The sequence below is a fragment of the Pteropus vampyrus genome, unplaced genomic scaffold (assembly GCF_000151845.1).
Source record: "Pteropus vampyrus isolate Shadow unplaced genomic scaffold, Pvam_2.0 Scaffold74, whole genome shotgun sequence".
Classification (NCBI taxonomy): domain Eukaryota; kingdom Metazoa; phylum Chordata; class Mammalia; order Chiroptera; family Pteropodidae; genus Pteropus; species Pteropus vampyrus.
The window spans coordinates 8,524,668-8,551,498 of NW_011888855.1; the positions used below are offsets into that span (position 1 = coordinate 8,524,668).

The 26,831-nt window shown below is 37.9% G+C and overlaps 1 protein-coding gene across 29 annotated transcripts in view; it reads right to left on the minus strand.

The window, feature by feature from the left end:
* The window catches only part of KLHL3 (kelch like family member 3), a 233,262-nt gene that overhangs the window by 77,785 nt on the left and 128,646 nt on the right, over positions 1–26,831 (minus strand). For 27 of the 29 annotated variants that reach the window (XR_002780908.1, XM_023531950.1, XM_023531951.1 and 24 more), the window contains 2 exons: positions 19,913–20,032; positions 10,449–10,555 (listed from right to left, as the gene is read on the minus strand). Coding sequence is in view for 28 of the 29 variants with exons in the window: in XM_023531950.1 (XP_023387718.1) it covers positions 10,449–10,555; positions 19,913–20,032 (227 nt within the window). In the remaining variant the exon portion in view is untranslated. The remainder of the gene's footprint in view (positions 1–10,448; positions 10,556–19,912; positions 20,033–26,831) is intronic. The other 2 variants (XM_023531961.1, XM_023531962.1) reach the window with 1 other exon arrangement.

Sequence of the window (26,831 nt, forward strand, 5' to 3'; positions counted from 1 at the left end):
AGCAGAAAACATCCAATCAGAACAGCAAAAAGAAAAAAGAACCCAAAAAAATGAGGAAAGTTAAGAGACTTCTAGGACAACATCAAATGTACCAACATCCATATAATAGGGGTACTGGAGGGAGAAAATAGAAAGCAAGAGATTAAGAACCTATTTGAAGAAATAATGACAGAAAACTTCCATAACCTGATGAAGGAAATTGACATTTAAGTCCAGGAAGCACAAAGAGTCCCAAACAAGAGGAACCCAAACGGACCTACACCAAGACATATTATCATTAAAATTCCAAAGGTTGGAGACAAAGAGAAAATCCTAAAAGCAGCAAGAGAAAGGCAGTTAGTTACTTACAAGGTTACTCCTATAAGAATGTCAGCTGGTTTTTCAATAGCTGATTTTGCAGGCCAGAAAGGACTGGCACGAAATATTCAAAGTAATGAAAAACAAGAACCTACAATCAAGACTGCTCTACCCAGCAAGGCTATGAATTAAAATTGAAGGTGAGATAAAGAGCTTCCCAGACAGGAAAAAAGCTAAAGGAATTCATAATCAACAAACCAGAATTACAAGAAATGTTAAGGAGACCTCTGTAAAAAGAAGAGGGGAAACCCATAAATACAAACAATAAAATGGCAATAACTATGTACCTATCAATTGTCACTTTAAATGTAAATAGATTAAATGCTCCAATCAGAAAACATAGGGTTGCTGAATAGATACGAAAACAAGACCCAGACATATGCTGTCTACCCACCTCAAGATCAAATGACACACACAGACTGAAAGTAAAGGGATGGAAAAGATATTTCGGGCAAATGGAAATGAAAAAATAGACTTTAAAGCAAAGGCTATAATAAAAGAGACAAAGAAGGACATTAAATAATGATAAAGGGATTGATACAACAAGAGGACATAACTCTAGTAAACACTTACGCACACAACATAGGAGCACCTACATATATAAAGCAATTATTGACTGACATAAAGGGAGAGATTGACAGTAATATACTCATAGTAGGAGACTTTAATACCCTATTGACACCAATGGACAGAAATTCCAGACAGAAAATCAGTAAGGAAACAGTGGGCTTAAATGACACACTAGACCAGAAGGATTTAATTGATATTTTCAGAGCATATTGCCCCAAAGCAAAAGAATATATATTCTTCTCAAGTACACATGGACTGTTTTCCAGGATAGACCACATGTTAGGCCACAAAATAAGTCTCAATAAATTTAAGAAGACTGAAATCATATCAAGTGGCTTCTCCACAATAGTGTGAAACTAGAAATCAACTAAAGAAAAATACTGGAAAATACACAAACACATGGTGGCAAACAACATGCTACTAAACAATGAATGGGTTAATGTTGAGATCAAGGAAGAAATCAAAAGATAGCTAGAGACAAACATAAATAAAAACACAATGACTCAAAATCTATGGGACACAGCAAAAGCAGTTCTAAGACAGAAATTCATAGGAATACAGGCCTACCTCAAGAAACAAGAAAAATATCAAATAAACAATCTAACTTTACACTTAAAAGAACTAGAAAAAAAACAGCAAACAAAATCCAGAGTGAGTAGAAGGAAATAATAAAGATCAGGGCGAAATAAACAAAATAAGAGTCAAGAAAAACAATACAAGAGATCAATGAAACCAAGAGCTGGTTCTTTGAAAGGATAAACAAAATTGACAAACCTTTAACTGAACTCATGAAGAAAAAAAGAGAGGACCCAAATAAATAAAATCAGAAATGAAAGAAGAGAACTACAGACTCCACAGAAACACAAAGGATTATAAGAAAATACTATAAGCAATTATATGCCAACGAATTGGACAATCTGGAAGAAATAGATATATTCTCCCAAGACTGAGTCAAGGAGCAGCAGAAAATCTGAACCAACCAATTACCACCAAAGAAATGGAATCAGTAATCAAAAAACTTCCAAAAAACAAAAGTTTTAGACCAGATGGCTTCATAAGTGAATTTTAATCATTCAAAGAAGAATCAACACCTATTTTTCTCAAACTATTCCAAAAAATTCAAAAGGAGAAAGGCTTCCAAACTCTTTTTATGAGGCCACCAGTACCATGATTCCAAAACCAGAGAAAGACAGAACAAAAAATGAAAACTGGAGGCCAATATTCCTGATGAACACTGATGCAAAAATCCTCAACAAAATACTAGCAAACTGAGATGCAAAGTTGGTTTAATACCTGCAAATCAATTGTGATACATCACATTAACAAACTGAAAGATAACAATCATATGATCATATCAATAGATGAAGAAAAAGCATTTGACAAAATCCAGCATCCTTTTATGATAAAAACTCTCAGCAAAGTGAAAATAGAGGAAACATACTTCAACATAATAAAGGCCATATATGACAAACCTACAGCTAACATCATACTCAATGGGAAAAGGCTAAAATTGATTTCCTTGAGATCAGGAACAAGACAATGATGCCCACTTTTACCACTTCTATTCAATATAGTGTTGAAGTCCCAGCTACGGCAATCAGACAAGAAAGAAAAATAAAATGCATCCAAATTGGAAAGGAAGAAGTAAAACTATCATTATTTGCAAATGACATGATACTATACATAGAGGACCCTAAAGATTCCACCAAAAAACTGTTAGAACTGATAAATGAATTCAGAAGTTGGTTGCATTTTTATACATCGATGATGAACCATAAGAAAGAGAAGTTAAGAAAGCAATCTCATTTACAACTGTATCAAAAACAATAAAATACTTAGGAATTAAATTAACCAAGGAGGTAAAACACCTGTTCTTGGAAAATTATAAATCATTGAAAAAAGAAATTGAAGAAGATACAAATAAATGGAAGTATATACCATGCTCATGGGTAGGAAGAATCAACATCATTAAAATGCCATACTATCTGAAGCAATCTATAGATTCAGTGCAATCCCTATCAAAATACCAATGGCATTTTTCAGAGAACTAGAACAAATAATCCTAAAATTTATATGGAATGATAAAAGATCCTCAATAGCCATGGCAGTCTTAAGAAAGGAGAACAAAGTTGGAGGTATCACACTACCTGATACTAGAAGGCTATGGTAATCAGAACAGCATGGTACTAACATAAAATCAGACACACAGATCAATGGAACAGAAAAGAGTGCCCAGAAATAAAACCACGCCTATATGGGCATTTAATCTATGACAAAGGAGGCAAGAATGTACAATGGGGTAAAGACAGTCTCTTCAACAAATGGTGCTGGGAAAATTCGACAGATATATGCAAAAAAAAAAATGAAACTAGACCACGTTCTTATGCCATATATATAAACTCACAATGGATTAAAGACTTAAATGTAAGACCCCAAACCATAAAACTTCTAGATGAAAACACAGGCAGTAAACTCTGATATTGTCGTTAGTAATATTTTTTCCAATATATCTCCTCAGACAAGGGAAACAAAAGAAAAAATAAACATCAAACTGAAAAGTTTTGCACAGTATAGGAAACCACCAATAAAACGAAAAGACAACCTACTGAATGGGAGAAGATATTTGCCTATGATACATCTGGCAACGGGTTAATATTCAAAATTTATAAAGAACTCATATGACTCAAAATAACAAACAACCCAATTAAAAAATGGGCAGAAGATCCGAACAGATATTTCTCCAAAGAGGACATACATACGGCCAATGGACATATGAAAAGATGTTCAAGGTCACTAATCATCAGAGAAATGCAAATTAAAACCACAATGAGATATCGCTTCACACCTGTCAGATTGACTATCATCAATAAATCAAAAAACAACAAGTGTTGGCAAGGATGTGGAGAAAAGGGAACCCTCGTACACTGTTGGTAGGATTGCAAATTGGTACAACCACTGTGGGAAACAGTTTGGAGATTCCTCAAAAAATTAAAAAATAGAACTAGCTTTTGATCCAGCAATTGCACTTCTGGGTACTTATCCTCCCAAAAAAACAAAACACTAGTTCATAAAGATCTATGCACCCCTATGTTCATGGCAGTGCTACTCACTATAGCCAAAATATGGAAGCAATCTAAGTGCCCATCAACAGATGACTGGATAAAGAAGTTATGGTACATATACATAATGGAATATTACTCAGCCACTAAAGAAATAAAATCTTAACCATTTGCAACGACATGGAAGGACCTAGAGAGTATTGTGCTGAGAGAAATAATTCAGACAGAGAAAGGTAAATACCATATTTCACTTATATGTGGAATTTAAGGACAAAAGAAACAAACAAATAAACGAAAACAGACTCAGATACAGAAAGCAAACTGGTGAATGCCAGAAGGAAGTGAGTTCGGGGGCTGGGAGAAAAAGGTGAAGGGATGAAGAAGTACAAATTAATAGTTACAAAACAGTCATAGGGATGTAGAGTAGATCATAGGGAATATAGTCAATATTATTTTAATGATTATGTTTGGTGCCAGATGGATGCTAAGGTAATCGGGGAAATCACTTCATACATTATATACATGTCTAACCATTGTACTGTATATCTGAAACTAATATAAAATAATAATTTTTTTAAATGTAAAAAAAAGAACCAAGAGGGATGGGATCTTGTCAAGCTTATTTCTCAAAATATCCTCAACATCTAACAAAGTGTGCAGCATCTAGCAAAGTGTGCAGCATCTAACAAAGTGTGCAGTGTTTAAAAAATATTTGTTGGAGCAAGAAAGGAAGAAGAGAGGCTTTCTCTTGACATCTCATAATTCCACAGACTCCAGTAATTCCTGCAGGGCAGAAAACCATCAAAGGCTTAGTCATTCTTGCTCCTTCTCTCACCTCTACTACTTTAACAAAATATGTCTAGAAAATAGAACATGAGCCCTGTTAAGTACTTCCATCAAAGTCAATGCAAGAGCCCTCCTCTGCTGGTTTTTCCCAAGAGACCCAGCTCAGCCTCATCAGACTGAACTTTCAAAAAATGTCTATTGTCTGCACATCTTTTTAGCTACTTCTATCTTCTGCTTGTCATCGGTTAACATGAATGTCCTATTCCTCCAAATAGAATATGATCTACTTAAGGGCAGATATTTGTCCATTCATTCATTCAAAGATGATGGTGGCCTGGACTAAGGGACTATGTCTTAAATTTCTTTAATTCTTCAGACTCTGTCTTTGAATCTTGCACCTATAAGTTTCCAAGAACCGTAGAGAGCCCAGGAGAACAAGCAATCCCACACCTCTAGCAGGTACAAGTGTGTAAGTCATAATCCTAGTGAGCACACTATGTACACAGCTGTTCTGATGTGCTCAACATATAGTAAGCATAAACTTTATTAAGTACCAATTCTTAATAAGAAGGTATTAGGTATCTTATTTCCATTACTTATATTTGTCCCTGGTTGTTGTTATTATTCTAGTCTCACAGATGAGAAAACAGGATCACAGAGGTTCGGTGAATTCCCCACAAACCTATTAGGTACTGGAGTCAGGATTGGAACTCAGGTCATTACAGCTCCAATATCCACACCATCTCCCAATGCAGGATGGCATTGCCACCCAGTCTTTAATCCTTAGCAAAGAGGCCACCACATCAACAACTCCCAACCTCCTCTATGAGCATTCATAAACCATTCCTTATCAATGGTTTTCTCCAATGATGATGTAAATTTCAAGGCTGAGCTACTCTAAGTCCAAACAAGTCTATCCCAGACCATCTTGACCAAAACAGCTGCACCTTAATGGGGGTCTGGAAGGTGTCTGGATAGCAGTCTCGTCCTAGGTACTACACAGGCCTATGTTCAACTACATCCAAATTAATTCTTGAAAAAATTCATCATTTCTGTATTAACAGCAGCATATTTTTAGATATGACTACTGCACTCCTCATCCTCAAATCTGGATCTCCTAAGCCAGAAAAAGATGTCTGACTTTGATGTAGTGTGTTAGGAACAAGAAAAAGAAACCCTTTGTCAGTATAAGCTTCAGCCCAAAGGTAAGTGACTCTAAAAAAGACAGTCCCATGGAAGATGAGGCCATTCCTCCTTAATTACAAGCAGCCTCTGATGCTTCCAACCCTTTTTTCTGAACTATTCTACTCAACTCCTGACTCCTCAAGGGGCAAAATCCTCAGAAACTACAGTAATACTACTATTACTCCACAACCTCCCTCAAAGCCCCTTTTATCCAAAGAAAGGATTCAATTCCCTCTCTGCACCATTACCTTGGATTAAGTTTTGCTGAGCTACATGTTATGCAAAGATCTTCAAAGGCATTAAGACTTCATTAAGACAGACACAGGCCAGGGCCTGGTAGAGTCTGGCATGAAGAAAGGGTGGAAACAAAGGTTCTATGGAATGCATGCATGCCTGGGAGGTAAGAGAGCCTTCATTTCTGCTTTGCAGAGGGTTGTTACCCACCCAAAATCCAAGCCCTTTGCCTCTTACCCCAGAACATTCCTGACTCTCCTATTTCTACTCACCATATGTTCAAAGACACTGGTTTAACATTAGCCTATGTCTAATAAAAACTGTATAGTAATTCTTCTTTAAAAAAACAAAACCAATCTATAATCAGCCTCTGTATATAGTACAACAGAACCAGAAGGATGAGAGAGCTCACTCCAGGGGTTTCTTTTGGGATGAAAGCCCAAATGTCTTGCAGTCATAATGATAGGTGTAAGACCCTGAGCCAGCATATTCTTTAGAACTTGGTTTCTTTAACAACAAAAAATGAGAATGTTTTAAAAGTATTTGGATGACATGTAGAGACCTATATGGAGTACAAATACTGTAGTACACACAACTCCTAGAAAAGGGCATGATAAAAAGAGAAAAAAAAACCTGGCTATTTTGGGAAAATTTGCTTCCCCTGAGATGGATGTGCTAGATGGAGAGAATGGGGGGAATCTTAAGTATTCCATACTTGAAGGAAAAAGATGGGCAGAATACAGTACTGGTGGCCTCTCCAATCACTCTATGCTAAAGGAGTAGAAGACTATTAGGTTGACTGCCCATCCCAGATCTTCTCACAGGCTGGCTGCCTTTGGACACTCTCCTATGGGCACTCAGACCTTGATTTGACATTTATTCCAAATTATTGTGAGGGCATAGTCAAGGAGTGGAGTTGGTATTTGGAACCACCACAGGACATCTGGGCCATATAAACTCAGAGGACAAAAACTAAAAACACTTTGAGCCTGAGTAAAAGATTGTAATCACAACACTCAAGTCAGAAGAAAGTCACGTGTGTTTTGTTTTCTTTTTGACCTTAAACATCTAACAAAAATGGACTTCACGTGAGTCAGCTGGGTCTTTTCATTACTAATTTTATGCATTTTAAAGCTTAACCTGATAATTAGAACAAAATTTTACAATGTTATTCTTTTTGTGCCTGTTTACCAACGTTTAAACAAAGCCAAGGGATCTCAAAAAACACACAAGTCTCATATATTGCTGATGGAAGCAAAGGTCGTACAACTGTTCCAGAGTTGTGGAGTTATAGTGTGGGTCTCACAAGTCCTCAAAACGTGCATACCCAAATATTTCTTAGTCTAGGGATCTATTCTAAGGAAACGATGAGGAATGTAAATAAAGATTAAGATACAAGGATACCCATTATAGTATTATTTATAATAGCCAAATATTAGAAAGAACTATAATTTCCAACCAATAAGGAAATAGATTTTCAATTAGAATACATATAATGGGCTCTTATGAAATCATTAAAATTATGATGTAGATGTGATTTCATCAACATAAAAAGATATATTTGCAATATAGTGTTAAATTCAATTAAGCAAATTTTCACTGAACACTTGCTACATGGAAAGCAGTGGGGAAATAGCAGTACATATAAAAGGCATAGTTCTTAACACCATAAACTTATGGCTGACCAAGAAAATCAGATATTGAAGAAGTAATGAGTAAGTAGTAATACTAAAGAGAAGTGTAAAGGACCATGAGAGTAAGAGCAAAGGGATTTAACCTAATTCGAGGGGGTCATGGAAGGTCTTCCTGAGAAAACGGTGCTTCAGCAGTAATGAAGGATGACAGAGGTCAGGCTGGCAAAGAGGCAGGGAGGAAGGACATTCCAGGAAGATGAATAGAATTTTTTTAAAATATACACATCAAAAAAAGCTATTCAACTGTGTATATATAAAGTCATTTATGTTAAAAAATATATTTTGTATCTATATATTTGTAAATGTATGTATATATTTATAAATTTGAAATCTGAAAGCTAAATAAATTATAATCTTATTTAGATGTTGTATTACATGTAATTTTTATTTTTTTTTTGCTTGCCCACATTTTCTAATTTTTTTTTTTGCAATGAACATATGTGAACAATGGTTGGTTGGATGGATGGATGGGTAAGTGGAAGGAAGGATGGAAGGATATATAGTAACCAGATTCAAAACAAGGCTTTGGCTGGGCATGCATCACATTAGATTGCTTTCTTCTCCTGATTCTCTCCTCCTATCCATTACTAGAATCCAGACCTGCCCCCAAAGCATCTTCTCTCTCTATTTCTAATATCACCGTGATTTTGCTTAGGCACTTCCACTACCAAAGAGGCAAGTTTATTAGCAAAGAAGTGGAGCCAACACTATAAGTCACTGAAATTCCAAACAGATTCCTCTCTCAACAATGGACTTCCCAAACCACACACAGAGAGAAGAAATGACTGGCAGAAATAGTTATTGAAATTTTAGCTAAATAACAGTTGCAGACAAAATGAAGTATTTTTTTTTTTTAAAAAAAGAGAGATGGATAAAAAACATTACTACTAAGGTTTGAGAGTACTCTAAAGAAAATGAGGCTCAAAATTTTCAGGTAGTGAAATTATCTGGTTTTCTAGGCTATACTGTGGAATTCCTGGCCTAAAGTAAGATAAGAGTAGCTTGGTCCACTTAGCAGAGGCACGGCTCTGAGTTGAGACCAGCTCCTTCATGTGATGAGCCAATGAGGACACACATGTGAGGAACTCTCACAATGTAAGTACTAAGTCTCCCCCAATAGGAACTACACTTGCCCAGCACAGGCTGCACACTATATTAAGAAAGGGGTAAGAGTCTATTTAAGCAAAAATATGCCTACATTCATCCATTCTTAGCAAGCCCACATTCATTCTTTCAGCTTTTATTCACTGTCTCCTAAATACTAGGCCCTGTGGTGGGCACAGAGGATTCAACAGTGACAAGATATGGTTCCCAAGTGCCCAAAGTTCACAATCAAGTGCAAGAGACATTTCATTCATTCATTTAAAAACTATGAATCCTATTGTGTACCTGGTACTTAGGATATAGTAACAAACAAGTCCAACAACATTCCTGACTTCATAGAGCTTATATTCTAGTGAGAGACAGGTAAAAAAACACATGTAAATGACCGACATGATTTTCAGATAGTGATAAATGTTATAAAAAATGTGTAGTCAAGTTATAGGATAGAAAAGAGACAGTGGGGAGCTACGGCTAGGGTGGTCAGAGGAGGCCAATCTGAGGAGACTTGAGCTGTAAATTGCAGGATGAGAAGTAGCTGATATATGAGAGAGTACTGGTACTGCAGACACCAGGAAACAGACAAGAATGCAGAGTGATAGTGACCACACTCAGAGGAAGCACAGGTACTTGGCGAGCATGTGAAAGGGACACCTGACCCAGTCCAGGATCTCCCCCAGTCGAACTGGCCTTCGGTCAGCAGTGATTTGTAGAGCACTACATGTACTGGTTCAGGGCAGGTCCTCTGAGGCTCTACAGACCGGAAGCTCAGCCCATGGGTTTCAGGAAATTCAATTTCAGAAGTAACACATGTAAAATAGTTGGACAAAGCTATGTGGTATGCTCCTAGGCTAGCAAAGGTGATAAAACTGAATGACTGATGATGAATATTCCTGTCTTACCCTCCCCCACCCCAGACCCCACTATCACTTCTCCAATTCTCCTGTAAAGGCCAGAGGAAGTCTACGACCCCTGCTTGGAAGGAAGGGCTAAGGAAGGATAGGATGTGAGCCAGCCAGTATAGCACTGGGCCAGCCATCAAGAAGCCAAGTTCCACTCATGCTCTGTGTGACCCTGGGCAAGGCCCTTCTCATTTCTTAGCTTCAGTGTCCCCCATCTATAAAATGAGAGACCAGAGGCCTGGGAATGAGCCCAATGGTTTATATTTTTCACAATGTCCCCACATGACCTCGATGCCTTCCAAAGTTTAAGAACTAATGGACTACAAGATTCTACCTTTTTTGCCTCAGAGGTGGACAAGAGGCTGCATTCCTGACTGGCCTGGCTGAGACTATGATTGCATCAAGTCCTCCATGGTGCAAAGCACAGTATCTGGCACATAGAAGCTCCTCATGGTAGATGTCACAGTCTTTCTTTCCTCCCTCCCCTCCTGCTACCACCCTCAAAATTCTCCCGGGGCGCTACAGCCTCATAACCATGGGTTGTTTCCCCCTCACCATACCTGTGAACATCGCACAGAAGTAGGGGCTGCAGGCTGCCAGGACCACACGGTGGGCTTCTATCTCGACATCTTCTGCCACAATCATCACGTCACACAACAGCTGCTTACTGTTAAGACACCAGTGAGGGGACAAGATGGGTCATAGCACCAACACCTACCCCAGCCACACAAGGGTATTTTTTCTCCCACCCAGATTTCATACTATCACCATATAAGGCTGTCATAGAGACTTGCTCTATCTTGAGTTAGGCAGGGGGATGGACTCATCAACTTTACCAAGTCCCTAACAAGCCTGATACTCACTCTTTCCTAAGGCACACAGAGAAATCCAACTAGTCTGTGACTGCAAATTCAGAGTTCCTCCATTCGTCTCCACCTCTCTGCTCCCCACTCCATCAACTATGACTAAGACAGGGGGACAGCAGCTCAGGGAGCAGTGGGAAAAGTTTAGGGCTGTCAGTCAAGTGACTGAATGAATGCCAAGAGGCATGAGCATGTGCCACCAGTGAGAACAAGTATTAACAATTCCCCCAAGAGATCTACTGCCTATTCAGTACTGGTAAGACACCAGCCAGATCTGGAGGACTCTCATATTTCTCCTCCCACCCAGATTTAACACTATCACCAAAAAGATTCTACCTGCACACTGTGCTCCCTAAAGACCGTGCACGAACTCCAATCATTGCAATTATTAAGAATATTGTAACTGCCTTTTTTCATGTTCGTCACCCCCCTACACTGTTGACTCTGAAAGGGACTTATTTACTGTTAAATTCTAGACACCTGCATGCCTAGCCCACAGTAGACCCTAAATTTTTACTAAACAAATGAACAAATTTTGAAATGAGATCAATCCACACTCATAGACAGAATGGATATTTGACTACTTTAGAGATTGAAAGAGTGCTGCAAGGCCCTGTCGATCCAAGAATTTTTCCTCTACCAGCCTTGCACGTCCTTATCATGCCTACTATTAATATAGTGGTTAACATTTATTGAGTTATATGTGCCAGGCACTGGTCTAAGCACTTTTTTACACATACTACTTCATTTAATCCTCTCTACAACTTTATGAGATAGGACTGTTGTTATGCCCCATATTACAAGCAAAGAAATTAAGGCCCAGAGAAGTAATTTTTCCAAGGTCACACGGAAAGTGGGCAGTGTAAACAGGATTTGAATACAGGCAGCTGAACTCCAGAACCCATGCTCCTAACTTCTATGGTATCCTCTCACCACTAGTCCCTCCTTTAGACTGAAGCACAATTGATGGGAGGGACAACAAGGAGGACAAATACATTTCAACTATGATCCATTGATAGTAGTTACTTAGAACACTTTATTGTATTAAGAAGTCTAAGGTCATGACACGGTTTGATATTAGAGTGATGAGATGAATGTAATGAGTCTGCCATGACTGATAAATGGAAGAGAAGATACATATTTGCCATCTCTGGTGTACCATATTAAACCATTGCCAACTATTAAGGCATTAGTCCAGATTCACTTATTAGAGAAACAGAATCATACAACCTGAGGAGGTTACAGCTACAAATGCCTTTAGAAAATATCTGGTCTACGGAGCTCAGAGAGGTGGCCCAAAGCTACAGAAGCTCGAGTCTTGAATTCAGATACAGTATCACAATGCCTTATGATTGGCTGAAACTTAGAATGAGAAATGACAGAAAACAAGTTAGCATCATCAATACAGGGAAAGGTGATCAGGAAAGGTTCATCATATGGCATAAGGTATCAGTGAGGGGACTTCTGGAAAAGGTGAGACCTCCAAGCACCAAGAGGCAAAACCTGGGAGTGGAACCTCACACTGCAGTGGACAGTAGACCCTACACACAAATTTTATCAGAATAAGCCAGCTCAACTGGAAACACAACTGTCTCTGCCCCTAACTGGTTATAAGAACAGAGACAAATGAACTTTCCACAGTTTTTTCATCTTTCTTAGCTACCTTGGGACATACTTCATGGGGACCAAATGAGACTGCAGATGCCACCTGAGAATAGACTGGTTTTTAATCTGGACAAAAATTATTGTAAAAATGTATTCCCAACACGAATAGACTCATCTTGGACATTTTCACTTCTATTAAAGATTTTAAGAGGAAATGAAGTTATCACTGCTATCTTAAAGCACAGGTAAATTTTTTTCTTTGATGACAAGTATTTTAATGAGGAAAGTGTAGACACAGATGGGTCAAAAATACTGAGCAAATTTTCAATGTTGGGTGCTGAAAAAGCAAATGTCAAAGAGGGATATCTTACACAAACCCAGAGGAGCTGACAATTCATGAAGAAATGAAAAAGAGACAAGGAGGAATGAGGAATAAAGATGGAGAATCCAGTTCAGCAAATGAATGAGAGCAGTCCTGATGGGTGGAAAGTGTATCTAACCTGGGAAAGTAACCAAGAGAAACTTGCCAAACACTGGAGGTAAGCTTACTCTGGGGGTATCCATGTATCCATTCTGCATGGAAAAGGGGAAAGTGTCTCCTAAGCACTGCATGGCTCACAAGCACTTCTGATTCCATTTACCAGAGATCCTATGAGATCCTTTTTTTCTGAGCTATCACACTACTACAAAGGACAGTTTTGAAGAGAGAGAAGTAGAGCTATATACACTTTGCGATTTGTGGAGAATTACAGTATAGCTGTTAGGAATGAAGCTCAGGCTCCAGAATCAAACTCACCAAACTAATACTCATGGCCCCTGAGTATCAGAATTCAGATGTGTTATAATCAAGATAATGAATAGTGTTAATAGTAAACATTCAGTAAATGCTAACTTATTCCTTTTCTTCTTTCCACAAAGTATTTCATTTAAAATTAGAGTTAAGTTTTGCATATGTTAAGTTTGAGCTGCCTGTCGGACATCGAAGCAGGGTTATCGACCAGGCAAATGGATACATAAGTCTGCGTTTTAGAGGTAGGAGATGGTCATGAGGTTAAGAGGAGAGGAAGAACCAGCAAAAAAGATGAGAAAGCAGCCAGTGAGATAGGAAAAAGAAAAGAGTGTAGTATCCCAGAATCCAAGTAAAGACAGGGCTTCAAGGAGGAAGGAATGATCACCTGTATCAAGTACTGCTTATAATAAGATATGATTAGGGTGGCTAGACAGGGAAATTAGGCAGGAAAATAAAATAAAAGGCATCCAAATTGGAATGAAATAAATAAAGCTATGTCTATTCTCAGATAACAATCCTGTGGCTAGAAGATCCAAAGGAATGCATTAAGAACTATTAGAACAAATAAATGAGTTCAAAAAGGTTGCAGAATACAAGGTCAATATACAAAAATCAATTGTATTTCTATACCCTTGCAACGAACAATCCAAAAATAATACTAAAAAAAAATTCCATATACAATAGCATCAAAAAAAGAATAAAATACCTACTACTAAATTTAACCAACAAAGTGCAAAACCTATGCTCTGAACTATAAAAAAACAGTTGAAGGAAATTAAAGACCTAAATAAATGGAAAGACCTCCAGTTTTTATGGATTGAAAGATTTAATATTGTTACAATGGCAATACTCTCCCAAATTATTCTACAGATTCAACACAATTTCTATCAAAATCCTAGCTGGCTTCTTCACAGAAATTGACAAGCTGAGCCTAAAATTCATATGAAAATGCAAGAGACCTGAAATGGCCAAAACAATCTTGAAAAAAAAAACAGAATTGAAGGACTCACACTTCCTAATTTCAAAATTTACTAAAAACCTAAAGACAGTGTCATAATAGCATAAGGATAGATATATAGAGATCTACAGAAAAGAATTGAGAATCCAGAAAGACACAATTTGGACATCAGGCAAGTGAAAAAACAAACCACAGAACAAAAGAAACATTCTGCAAATCATGTATCCGATAAGAGGCTTGTATATAAAATATATAAAGAACTTGAACTCTTACAACTCAAAACTAAGAAGACATATAATTTTTAAATGGGCAAAGGATCTGAATAGACATTTCTCCCAGTGAGATTCAGAAATGGCCAATGAGCAAATGAAAAGATGCTCAACAATATTGGTCATCAGACAACTGTAAATCAAAATCACAATGAGATACCACCTCACATATACTAGGATGGCTACAATCAAAAATACAAAAAATAACAAGTGTTGGTGGGGATACGGAGAAACTGGAACTTTCATATACTGCTGGTAGAAATGTAAAATGGTATAGCTGCTTTGGAAAACAGTCTGACAGTTCCTCAAAAGGTTATACATAAGAGTTATCATATGACCCAGAAATCCTAATCAGGTACATACCCAAGAGAAATGAAAACATACATCCACACAAAAACTTATAAACTTTTATGATAGCATTATTCATGATAGCCAAAAGTCAAATGTAGTATACCCATATAATGAAATACTATTCAGCAATAAAATGCTTAAGATATGGTACAACATGGATGAACCTTGAAAACATTATGCTAAGTGAAAGAAGCCAGTCACCAAAGACCACATACTGTATAATTCCAAAATAAGCAAATCTATAGAGACAGAAAGATTAGTGGTTGCCCCAGACTAGCAGGAAGGGGAGATAGAGAAAACAGGGGGATTACTGCTAAAGTACACAGGATTTTTTGTAGGGTGATGAAAATATTCTAAAATTGATTATTGGCTACATGACTATGAATATACTTAAAGACATTAAATTGTACACTTTAAATGGGTGAATTGTGTGGCATACGAATTATATCTTGATAAAGCTGTTACCAAAAAAAAGAAATGTGCTAAGATGGCTATTACAAGTAATAAAGGCATAGTGGCAGACCATCCAAAAAAAAAAAGATGAGAACAGCACTGTTTGCAATGGTGAAATAAGAGGTTAAAACTGTCATGATGACCTAGGAAAACTGTCTCCTTTTCAAGCCTGGTCAGGGTGTGGTATTCCAAAAAGGACCACATCCCCACTTGCTGGCTTGATGGTCAGGAGCCAAAGAACTATTAGGGCTCTGCTGCCCAGAAGCAGCTGTTGGTCTGACCAGAACAGAGCTATGAAGTGCAAAAGAAGGAGGAAGGTGGGGTGGTTACCATGCCAACAGCCCATTCTCTACCATGGAAGTAAAAAGAATAGGAAACTCGTGAATTGTGTGATTCATAAATTGCAAAGAACATGTGTGAACTAAAATAGCTTAAAATTGAGGGAGGGGAATGTGAAAACAATGCAAGAAATGACCCTGGGTCCCTGGAATATCACGTAGCATTTCATTACCTTAATCCCTGGATGACAAGATGCTTTACCCAGGACTTCATTTAAACAAAGTATGCCTCTCTCCAGTTCCCATTAAACTCATCCAGATCAATAAAGGATCTATTCAGGTCCACTGCCTCACCCATTCCACTCTAGTTTTTAAAATTAGTCATTTAAATACCTTACAATTTGATATAATCTTTGAACACTGCTCGAATGCAAGTTTCATCGAGGGCAACGTTTTAACTCCCTTATCTTACGCCATATTCCTGTAGCTGAGCACAGTGCTTAGCAAATCATCTTTATCATAATAACAGCTAACACTTACAGAATGTTCACTATATACCAGGGTCTCAAAACAGTATCTAAGGAATAGGTATCATTATTATTATGCTACATGCTGTTGAAATCAGTAATCCTACTCCTAGGAATTAATTCTATATTAATAATCATGAATGTGCACAAGTATTTAACAACAGTAATGTATGTGCTATCACTGTTCTAAGCACTTTACTTATTAATCCTCTGAACAGGCCAGCAAGACTGGAACTATTATAAGCCTCATTTTATGGTTGACAAAAGTGAGGTCAGGGAGATGAATTAATTTGTGCAGGGTCTCACAGCTAGTAAGTACTGGAGCCAGGATCTGAAACCAGGCTGCCTGGCTCCAGTCTATGCCTATGATCACTATACTATAATGCTCTAAACGTAACCTCTGCAGGTGTTATTTACATGAGCAATTCAAAAGGCTAGACAGCCAACAACAGGGAACTGTTTAAAAAAAATAAACCAAAGAGAATATTACTCATCCACTAAAAATAACGTTGTGGAACAGTTAGTAAAATAGAAAACTTGTTCAATATAGTGGTAAGAGAAAAAAATCCGGTTGAGATGTTTATTTTAAAGAAAAGAAAGATGTTCTACAAACTATTAATAATGGTTACCACTATGTATTAAAATTATCACCTGTATTATCTAAATGTTCTATAATAAATGTATTCCTTTTTCCAAAAAATTAAAAGAAAAATTTAAAACTTTAAAAAAAATTTTTAATGAAAGAGAAACTCATGCCTAAACCTGAATTAAAATTTTACCAGATACAGATTGTGGTCCATGTGAAAATAAACAAACAAACAAACAAACGAATAGGAAAGAGATTATAATGGTTAATTTAATGTGTCAACTTGACTGGGCTAAAGGATACCCAGATAGCTGGGAAAACATTATTTCTGGGGGTGTCTGTGAATGTTTCTCCAGAAAAGATTAACATTTGAATTGGTAGACTGAGAAAAGATGTCCTTCACCAGTGCAGGTGGGCATCATCCAATCCACAGAGGCCTTGAATAGAACAAAAAAAGCAGAGGAATTCTCTCTTTCTCTTCTTGAGCTGGACTGTCCATCTTCTGCCCTCAGACATCAGAACTACTGGCTCTCAGCCCTTTGGAGTGTCGAGCTTACACCAGTGGCTCTTGTTTCTCAGGCTTTTGGACCTGGACTAAACTATACTACTGGCTTTCCTGGTTCTCTAGCTTACACACAGCAGAGTATGGGAATTCTCCGCCTCCATAACCACATGAGCTAATTTCTTTAATAAATATCTCTATATATAGACATATCTTATTGATTCTGTTTTTCTGGAAAACTCTGACTAATATAAAGATTATTCACTTAAACTTCAGCAAAGGGCCAGTGTTTTCCAAAACAAATTTCACAAAACAGTCGGTCTATATGTAACAATAACCAAAGAGGGTTCTATAGTCAAATATGTGTGGGAAACTCTCAGTTAGACAAATTAATTGCAAGACTGCTCAGAGATTTTAATATGCCTGTATGTATTATGAATCTCAGAGGGGGGCAAATCAGTCTTATACAGCATTTTTCAAACTCACTTGGGTACAGTGCTCTTTTTCCCCAGAGAGCATCTTGAGAAAATGTTCCTCAGAACAGACTGGCGAATGCTGATTTACGCAAAAGAGAAGAAGCAGGACTGTTGGAAGAGGTTAAATCCCAGTCAATGCTTTTGGGGAAAGATATAAAAACGTGTGGTAACTTGGAAAAGAAGCAATAAGGACATAGCAGGATAACTTTCTTTTTTAAGTTATTTAAGAAAAAGAAAAGATGCTAGTAATGGAAAGTGTGGGGAGAGGGAAATTCTGTGTATGTAACTATTCTCTGAGCTCTCCCCTTCAGCAGTTACTAGAGTTGGCTACACCAGGCAAAATACAATCTGGTGAGAGACCTCGTATCTTTTTTGTTTTGTTTTGTTTTACTGAGATATAATCAACATATAACACTGTCTAAATTTAAGACATACAATGTCATGATTTGCTATACATATATATTGTGAAATGATTATCTGAGTCTTCTATTTTGTTTAATCTAGATAAAGGTTTGTCAATTTTATCATTTCCAAAAACCGACTCTTATAGTTTCATTGCTTTTTAATTGCCTTTCTAAGTCTCTATGTTATTTATCTCTGCTCTAATCCTTATAATTTCCTTCCTTCTGCTAACTTTAGACTTAATTTGTTCTTATTTTTCTAATTCCATGAGGTGTAAAGTTAGGCTGTTTACTTGGAAACCTAGAGTCTTAAATCAAACAAAGGGCACAAGGTATACTCAAGGAAGCTACATGAAGAAACTCAATAGTGTCTAGGGAACAAAACACAAATTCTTTAGTGGCAAGAGAACCATATCCATAGGCATGAACAACAGCACTGCACACTGCCTAAAACAACTATAGACAGAGCTTCCAGGAAATTTGGCAGGAGGCCTAATAAAAATTGGTATAAAACAAATTTAATTTACTTTGGTTATTATGCCAAACACTAGGCCCTACAGAAAAGAGAAATGAAAAAACATAGAGTCAAATAGAACTTTTGTTTAAAAGTAGTTCGACCCACTACTCAACAAATATATCTTCAGCTATATAAGCTTTTGTTCATGCCATTTTCTCTGCCTGGAAGACTTGCCTCTAACCCCATCACTTTTCATTTAACTCTTATTTGTCCTTCAAAATTTAGCTTAAGCGTCTAACTATGGGTGGTAAACATACAATGCAATATTTATATATATATATATATTGCATTGTATGTTTCCAATTTATATATATATAAATTGGAAACTTAAAACTTAAATTTTAAGTGTTAGCTCATTGGATTTCATTAACCAATGTCATCATAAAAAAATATATATAGCTGAAGTGTTAGGAAGTATTCTCCAAAGCTGCAGTTTGACATACTTGCTTTCGCAGCACCCTTTAAGAAACAAATAATTATTGCACACCTACCATATAGCAAGTACCTAATGCATTCCTCTTCCATAAAACACCTATTTGTACTGTAGAAAACCATATTCACTGACCTATTTACATTTTTTATCTCATACCCCCATTCACCCATCCCAGAGCCTAGCCAGTGCCTCTGTGCATCTTTGGTGAATGACTCAAAGTTCCTAAGAAGTACCAGGTGCTAGAGATTAAAATGATTCAGAAGTTGCCTCTGCCCTCAGGGAACTCATGAGCTACAGTGAAGAAAAGAGATAAACAATTACAGCTCAAAGTAGGATGAAATATACAGTAAATAATGGCATGGGCAAAGGAAACTTCTGAGCTCTCCGGAAAAGAAGAGATTGGGTGCACAGACTTTGTACAAAAAAACCATGTTCTGGGCCCTGAACCTGTCTTGCAACAAGCTCATCAAACATGCACACTGGCCTTACAAATAGCCTGCACACCATTACCATTTAGCTTAGCAAGAATGAGTATGTTTGTATTTCATTTCTTTCTTTAAAGAGTTAAATCGCATTTTAGAAGCTAGGTATTCTTCCATTCATGTGGCTGTCTTGACAAGCTAAGTTCAGACCAAGGAATGACAGGAAGGCCAAAAGAAAATACTTGGCATCCACGATCTTTAATCTGCAATTGTGTGTAGGTGTTGCAATCATTCTATTATTGGACTTCAAGCAGCTGGTTCAGTTGGAAATCAAGTTTATGAACAGAACTTCTGTAACTATAAAGGATTTTTCCCCTGTGATTCAGCACTAAAATGATAGGTGTTAAATACAAAGAAAAGAGAGATTTCAGAAAGACATTCTGTCTCAATCAGAGTTTGAGAGGAGAAGCCAAATGATTGTTTGAGAGTGGGTGAGGAAGAGTCAGAATTCATTAGGAGGCAGTATCCTGACTTCTCAGTCCCTAATGACGCTCACCCATTCTAAAAAGGCACAGGTAAAATACGAAAAGTACCTCCGCAGTTCATTCATAACCTTGAATGCCTTCCCCATGTGGGCAGGGTTGACAGTGATCGTCCTCTGGTTCTTCTCATCATCCCCAGCCTGTACTGGGGCCTGGGAGCCCAGCTTGATGCTGTGAACAGGAAGGGAGTGGGAAGGGAAAAAGAAGATCACATGTTGGTAAACTCATTCATCCAACTGCCACAAGTCCATGCAGTTGCCCACCCACCAGGGGCATCTCTGTCAGCCTGTTCTCTTAACTATAGACCCAGCAGGAAAGGAATGCAGTGAGTCAAGCATTTCTGAAAGATCTTCCAATGAAAAGTGCATTCCTCTGGAGGAAGCCACGTCCTAGCTCAGCCTGTCCCACCAAACACTTGTATGACTTTGTAGGAGGTCCTTACCCTCCATCTCTCCATCCCCCAGAGGGATAAGGGGGTTAGGCGAGGCTAGGCACTATGCCACTCAATTCACAGGGATGTTAGCTCATACAACAAACATCTAATGAAGCCTATTATGTGTCAAGCACTATGTTTAAATAAGGAAAACACAACAATAAACAAAGCACAAACCCTGCTCTCACAAAGCTTAGAGTTCAGTGGAAGAGAAAGCCAAGGAAACATTTAACCATCATATCTAAGTATTATCATTCCTTGGAAAGGAGTTAGAGAAGCACAGAGGATGGACAACTATCCCAGTGCTGGCACGCTGAGGAAAAAAGATATTAGCCAGGTAAAAAGGAAATTGGGAGAGTATTATCGCAGAGAAAACGATATGCACAAAGACCTGGAGAGTCAAGTGTGTTCAAAGCACTGAAGTTCAGTAAAACTAGAGAAGACTATCAAGAGAAAAAGGTAAAGATTGAACAGTCTTGCAAATGTCATACAAGGAAAGCTAAGGAGTTTAGATTTCATTCTGAAACCATGAGAAGCCATCAAAGAGTTTTAAGAAGAGAAGTACAGCAGGAAGTAGGTGAACACACTTGAACTTTACAAGGATCACATTGGCTACAGTATGGAGAACAGTGGCAAAAGAGTGAAAGCTTTTGGGAAACAAAAATCCCATAGAAAAACAAAGGATTGAAATTTGTTATGAAAAGAACGGCTGTGTGAGCTAAATGAGCAGGTGGTGACTAGCAAGAGCCACTCATAATCTCAAAATCCTCTGTACCAAAGGCAACACGTTCAGATCCTTATGGGATGCCACTTCGATGCCCAACTACTCCTGACCAACATGTTTCAATCTTATGGAGGGTGGGAAAGCAAAATCAAAAGAATGAGCAAGGAAAGGACAGGACTTTATCCCAAGACTGATGAAACTATTCGGCTCCATGGTCAAGTCGGGGACCTTGGAGTTACCGGTCTTTGGACCAGGCTAAGCTTTGTTTTGCTAATAGGAAAACAAAACCTATCTATCCACTTGTGTAGATTTGGGGGCCCACAACTCTAAAACAATGAAAGGAGTTTCCTTTGCCATTCCCTCTGTCCATGGCCCAAACTGGCTTGAGAAAGGGGCTGCTGTGTTTAAGAGAATGTTCCAGAGACCTAAGAGTCTCTATAGATCTCACACTGGGATTTGTAACATTCAGATAAATCAAGCATGCCAGATCCACCGCCCATTTGACCATGACAGACTCCTCGTTTGGCTTCCTTCATCATTTTCAGTTCAGCATGCAAATATAAGCAATGGGCATCTGAACGTTGGGACTATTTGTATTCCAAGGGCAAAGAAGGTGGCTGAGCACAGGACAATAAATATAAAGAGATGCACAAAGGCAGCTGATTAATCATGTGTTTAAGTAGAAAAAGAAAATCTCAAAGCAGAAAATGTGCTCAGGGAGAAAGAGTGCCCAGTAAAGATGAAAAACTTCATGTAAGAAATCCTACAAACATAATTTATTTTATGGTTAGTGTCTTTCCCTACTCCAGGGCCAGAAAGATATTAATTTCTATTTTCTACTAAAAGCTTAACATTTTTGCTTTTAGTATTTAAGTTCTTGTTTTATCTGATGTTGATTTTTATGTCATGATGTGAAATAGGAATCTAATTTTCTCCTATAGGTTCTACTTATTGAATACTTATTTTTCCCACTCACCTGTCATGCCATCTTAGCTCACATATCAAAGTTCCAAATAAACAGGGATCTATTTCTGGAATCTCTAACCTATTCTTTTGGTCAGTTTATCTGTCTATCAGTGACACACTGTTTCTGTAGCTTCATAAGACCTGATATCTGATAGGGCAAGTCCAAATACGATTATTATGCTTCAGATGTGTCTTGACTGTCCCAGTCTCTTCATTCTTTCATAAAATTTTAGTATTAGCTTGTCAAGTTCCATGAAAGACTCTGATGAGATTTTGATAAAACTGCATTGAATTTATAAATCAATTTGGACTGACATCTCTCTGATATTGTGTCTTCCTATCCATGAACATGAAATATCTCTCCATTTATTTAGGGTCCTCTTTAATGTCACTTAAACTTTTATATTTTTCTGTATAAGGACCTTACACATGTTTGATTAAATTTATTCTTAATTATTTTATGGTTTTTGTTATTTTATAATAGCAATGGTGTCCTTTTTAAATTATTTTTTCTGATCATGGTTTATAAAATGCAATTGAGTTTTGCAAACTGATCTTATATCCAGCCACCTTATCAAATGTTCCCATTATTTCTATTTGTCTAAAGAGCTAATCAGGTGTTCTTTGTAAACAATCATATTACCGGCATATAATGCCAGAGGGTATATATATATTTTTTCCTTCTTTCCAATCCTTAGGGCTCTAATTTCTTGTTTGAAAGAAATTCTACGCTGGCTAGGATGGCCACAATGTTGAACAGAAAGTGTGCTAATGAATATTCCTATCATCTTCCTGATTTTAAAGAAGATGTTTCTAATGTTTTCCAATTGTGTATGTTTACTGTAGGATTTTTGTAGATGCCCTTAATTAAATTGAAAAAATTCCCTTGTATCTTATTTTTTAATCATAAATTTATATTGAATTCTGTCAAATGTTTTTGTGAATCCAATGAGATAATCATATTTTTCCCTTTGTTTTTTAATGTGGTAAATGATATTATTAAATTTTCTAATACCAAACCATACGTGCATTCCTGGGATAAACCTAGAAACTGTAAAACATTGCACAAATATTCATTATAAATATCTTCAGATTTAAAAATCAAGACAATTATAATTTGTTATCCATCAGAGAACCACTGAAGGTTTTTAACAGGGAACTAATAAGATTAGATCTCATAAAAGCCCAGTGGACAGATATCGCTAGTTCCATTTCACACATGTGGAATAGATGTAGACTAAAGAGATCCATTTTGGAAGCAGTGACAAAAATCTCCGGCATGACTAGTGACCAGATAGGCTTGTTCTTTCTTGTTGTGTTGCTCTTTACACTTCCTGGCCTTCCAGAACGGTCAGATAATGATAAATCCCTGTTAATACAATGTGTGTTTACCAAAAGATCTCAAACATAGATTGCCTATTATCAGAGGATTAAAGTTCAAAAAAATGCAATTCACCCTAAAGCCTCCCTGAAAGAACAAGTTGCTGACCACAAGCTGGCTAGAGAAAGGACATCTGGTTTCCCCATTCTCTCCAGAGTCCTTTCCACCCTTGATGGAAAGGCAAGGCTTAACATCAGAAGAAACCCAAGGTCTCTATCTTCCCTTGCTCTTCTCTGTGAAGACACGGGAAGTCTGGAATGGAGTCCTTGTTCCTGGAATATACAAGCTTCTTAGAAATTCACTGACCTTCCAGGGAGCAGGAAGTTAAGAAAAACAGGATCTGAGGACTCAGAGAAGTTAAAATCTTGTACAAGGTCACAGAGATAATAAGTGGCAGAGATGAGATCTGAGCTCAGGTATCCTTGATTCGAATCAACCCAAGTTATTTCCACCACAGCCTACACCCTCCAGCAATACAGTATATACATACATGAGCACGCACAAGGACACGGACACACACACACACATGCCTCAGCCTAGGATTGCATGCTCAGGCACAGAGCTGCTAGATTCCACCATTCCCTTCCCTAAACCTTTCTCCCTCCATTTATACTAGATCTTAACTAGTTAATTCCCAATAGATAGTCCACTTCCTCTCTCTCAAGGCCCAATCCCAGCATGCTCAGTTCTTGATCCTAGACAAGGCTGAAGGATTCCCCTCCCCACCTGTGAAACACAGACCACACTGAAGTATGTACCCCTCTCTTGTCCCAGTTCAAGGTCTAAGACCATGCTTTTCACCCTATCCAGACCCCAGCCAAAATCTCTCTCTTTCTCTCCCTCCCCGCCCCCCTCCCCTCTCTCTCTCTTATACTCACACACACACACACACACACACACACACACACACACACACACCCCTCCCTTCTGGAGGCAGACTCAGCCACAAGATGTTTTCTGCTGAAAATGTTTATTAATAAATGCCCTTACTCCATCCAAAAAGTGGTTGATTTCTCCAAGAGCAAGGACTGGCTCTAGCTTCAACCCGCCCTTAAGCGTTAGCCCCTGTTAAAACCACATCAAACTTCGAGAACTCTCACCCAGCTCAAATGAGGTGATTCAGTCTTCAGGGTGTCATGATCTGACAAGAGGTATGAAGCCTACCAAATTATCTCCATAATCAATGTTAATTTATATGTGCCCCTCCCACCAGATCTGAGGCTCTGGATGCTGAACAAAAAACTGAGTCTTCACTTGTGCTCAGATGTCCAGAGTTTCAGTAACATTCAAGTTGAGCCATGTTTAAGATTCAAAGGGGTCACCAATAATAGATGTTGTGAGAAAGTATGGACCAGCCAGAATCCTTGCTCTTTCCTATAGAATTGTACAGAAACGTTTATCAAAGCAATTTCCCACATAATCTGCAGCAGAATCAGGGCACATCTAGTTAACTTTGTCAAACCACCACATATCTGGCCCAATTATTTAATTAATTTCATACACTGTCCTGTTATTATTAAACATATTTATATGAACTACCACTGGTGCCATGATAAACCCACTACAATATATAATTCCTCTAGCCTAGCAGGTAAAAAAGCCAACAACCCCTTCAACAACCCACAGAAAAAGAGTATTCAATGTTGGCTCAGACATAATTCACACCCTCACAATGCCATTCAAGAAGTCACACGTGTGAGGCAGTCAAAAGCCATACACATAAGTAAGATGAACATAACTGACCCGCCCTTCCTGGGCTCTCTGCTTCTCTTTTCTTTTGGCCTAGATCAGTAAGTGGCCTCTCATCTGCTGCTCCCCATTCTAGACGCTCTCCTTCCAAATGCTTCCTGTATAATACTGATAAACTGTTCCTTCTAAAAAGTCACTCTGATCACATCTGCCAGATTCTCACTGCCCACAGATCTCTTCAGGGGCCATGAGAATTATAAGCTGGAGGCTCAGTCACAGTTCTCTGCTTTCATTTGTTCTACATACTGGGTATCCATGTACAATGTCCTTTCAAAGGACTCTATAGCAAGAAAGCTGAAAAGTCATAAGCCTACAGTATAAAAACATGATTCTTGCCTATTATCCACGACCGTCCTTGGCCTAGACTGAATATAAATGCTAGCCTTACCTCTCACTTATTTAAATATTTACTGAATACCTATTATGTAATGAACAGTTGAATTATCCACTACAAACAGATTCCCCTCCCTATTGTTGTATCATACTCTAAATAGCTGTTCTAAGACCAGTTTGGTCTCCTATAAAGACTTCTGAATACTTTAGTCCTAAATGATCTCTGCCTTTCCTAAATTCTCACAGTATTTCTGGCCTATAACTCAGTTGGCACATAGAATACTGCCCTGTGTTTATCTTTTCATGGTACCCATCTAACCACCCGTTCACCTCACACTCAATTCAACATTGCTTTGTATGGCCTAGACTGCCCAATATAGAGCCATGCCCACAGTAGGTTCTCATCACATATTTGCCATCAATGAACTCTGACCTGAAAACCTTTCACTTGTCCTTACAAGTGATAGTAGAGCAGAGGATAGCCTGTTCCAACCATCGCGTTCAATCCTAACAATTTAAAAAAAAAAACAAAAAAAAGTAAGGTTGAGGAATAAGGGCTTTGTAGCAGCCTGTGTTTAGGTGGTATTTCTTGATGACAGGATTGCTGCACCATCAAGTCCTGAATCCTGTTGCCTGGGCATCTTCAAGTGCCAGGTCCTTCGTTAATCCAGAAGGAGAAATCTAAATTAGGTCATTTATAGAGCTAAACTATAAATCAATACACACAAAATATTAATTCTAAAATTTATAAATAAAAATACATAAGCTCTAAATATTAGACTCTCTTTTCTTGGCACACCCCATCCCACAGCTTTTTCTCCTGCCCTCCCCTATCCTCTAAATTACAGATGCACATATCCAATGCCCTGACTCCCCCACTTAAATTTTGCATACTCATCATATCCAAAACTGATGCTCCCCACCTTTCCTCAAGCCTACTCTTCTTTCTGTATTCTTTATCTCCAAGGTACAACCAACCACCCACTCACCCATCCAAGGCAGAAACAGGGATGTCGTCTTTGATATCTTCTTCCCTCTCCTTCTTACACCCCTCACATACAGCCAGAAGTCCTACCTATCCTAAGTCCTTTAATATATCTCCACTCCATTCCCTTCTCACAGTCACTGCTACCACAACCTCAGTCCAGGCCATCATAATCTCTTGTCTGGATTACTAAGATAACCTCCTCCCAGACTCCAGAGTGATCTTTACAGAATGTCAGTGTGAGCATTCTGTAAAGATCACTGGTTCCTCACCACATTCAGAATAAATCTCAGAGACTTAGCCTGGACCTTCATAACCCCATCACCGCCCTTAAGACTTATTACTGTAGTATTAAAATACTTGAAATTGCCTAAATAAACGGGTTCTTTTGTCCTAACC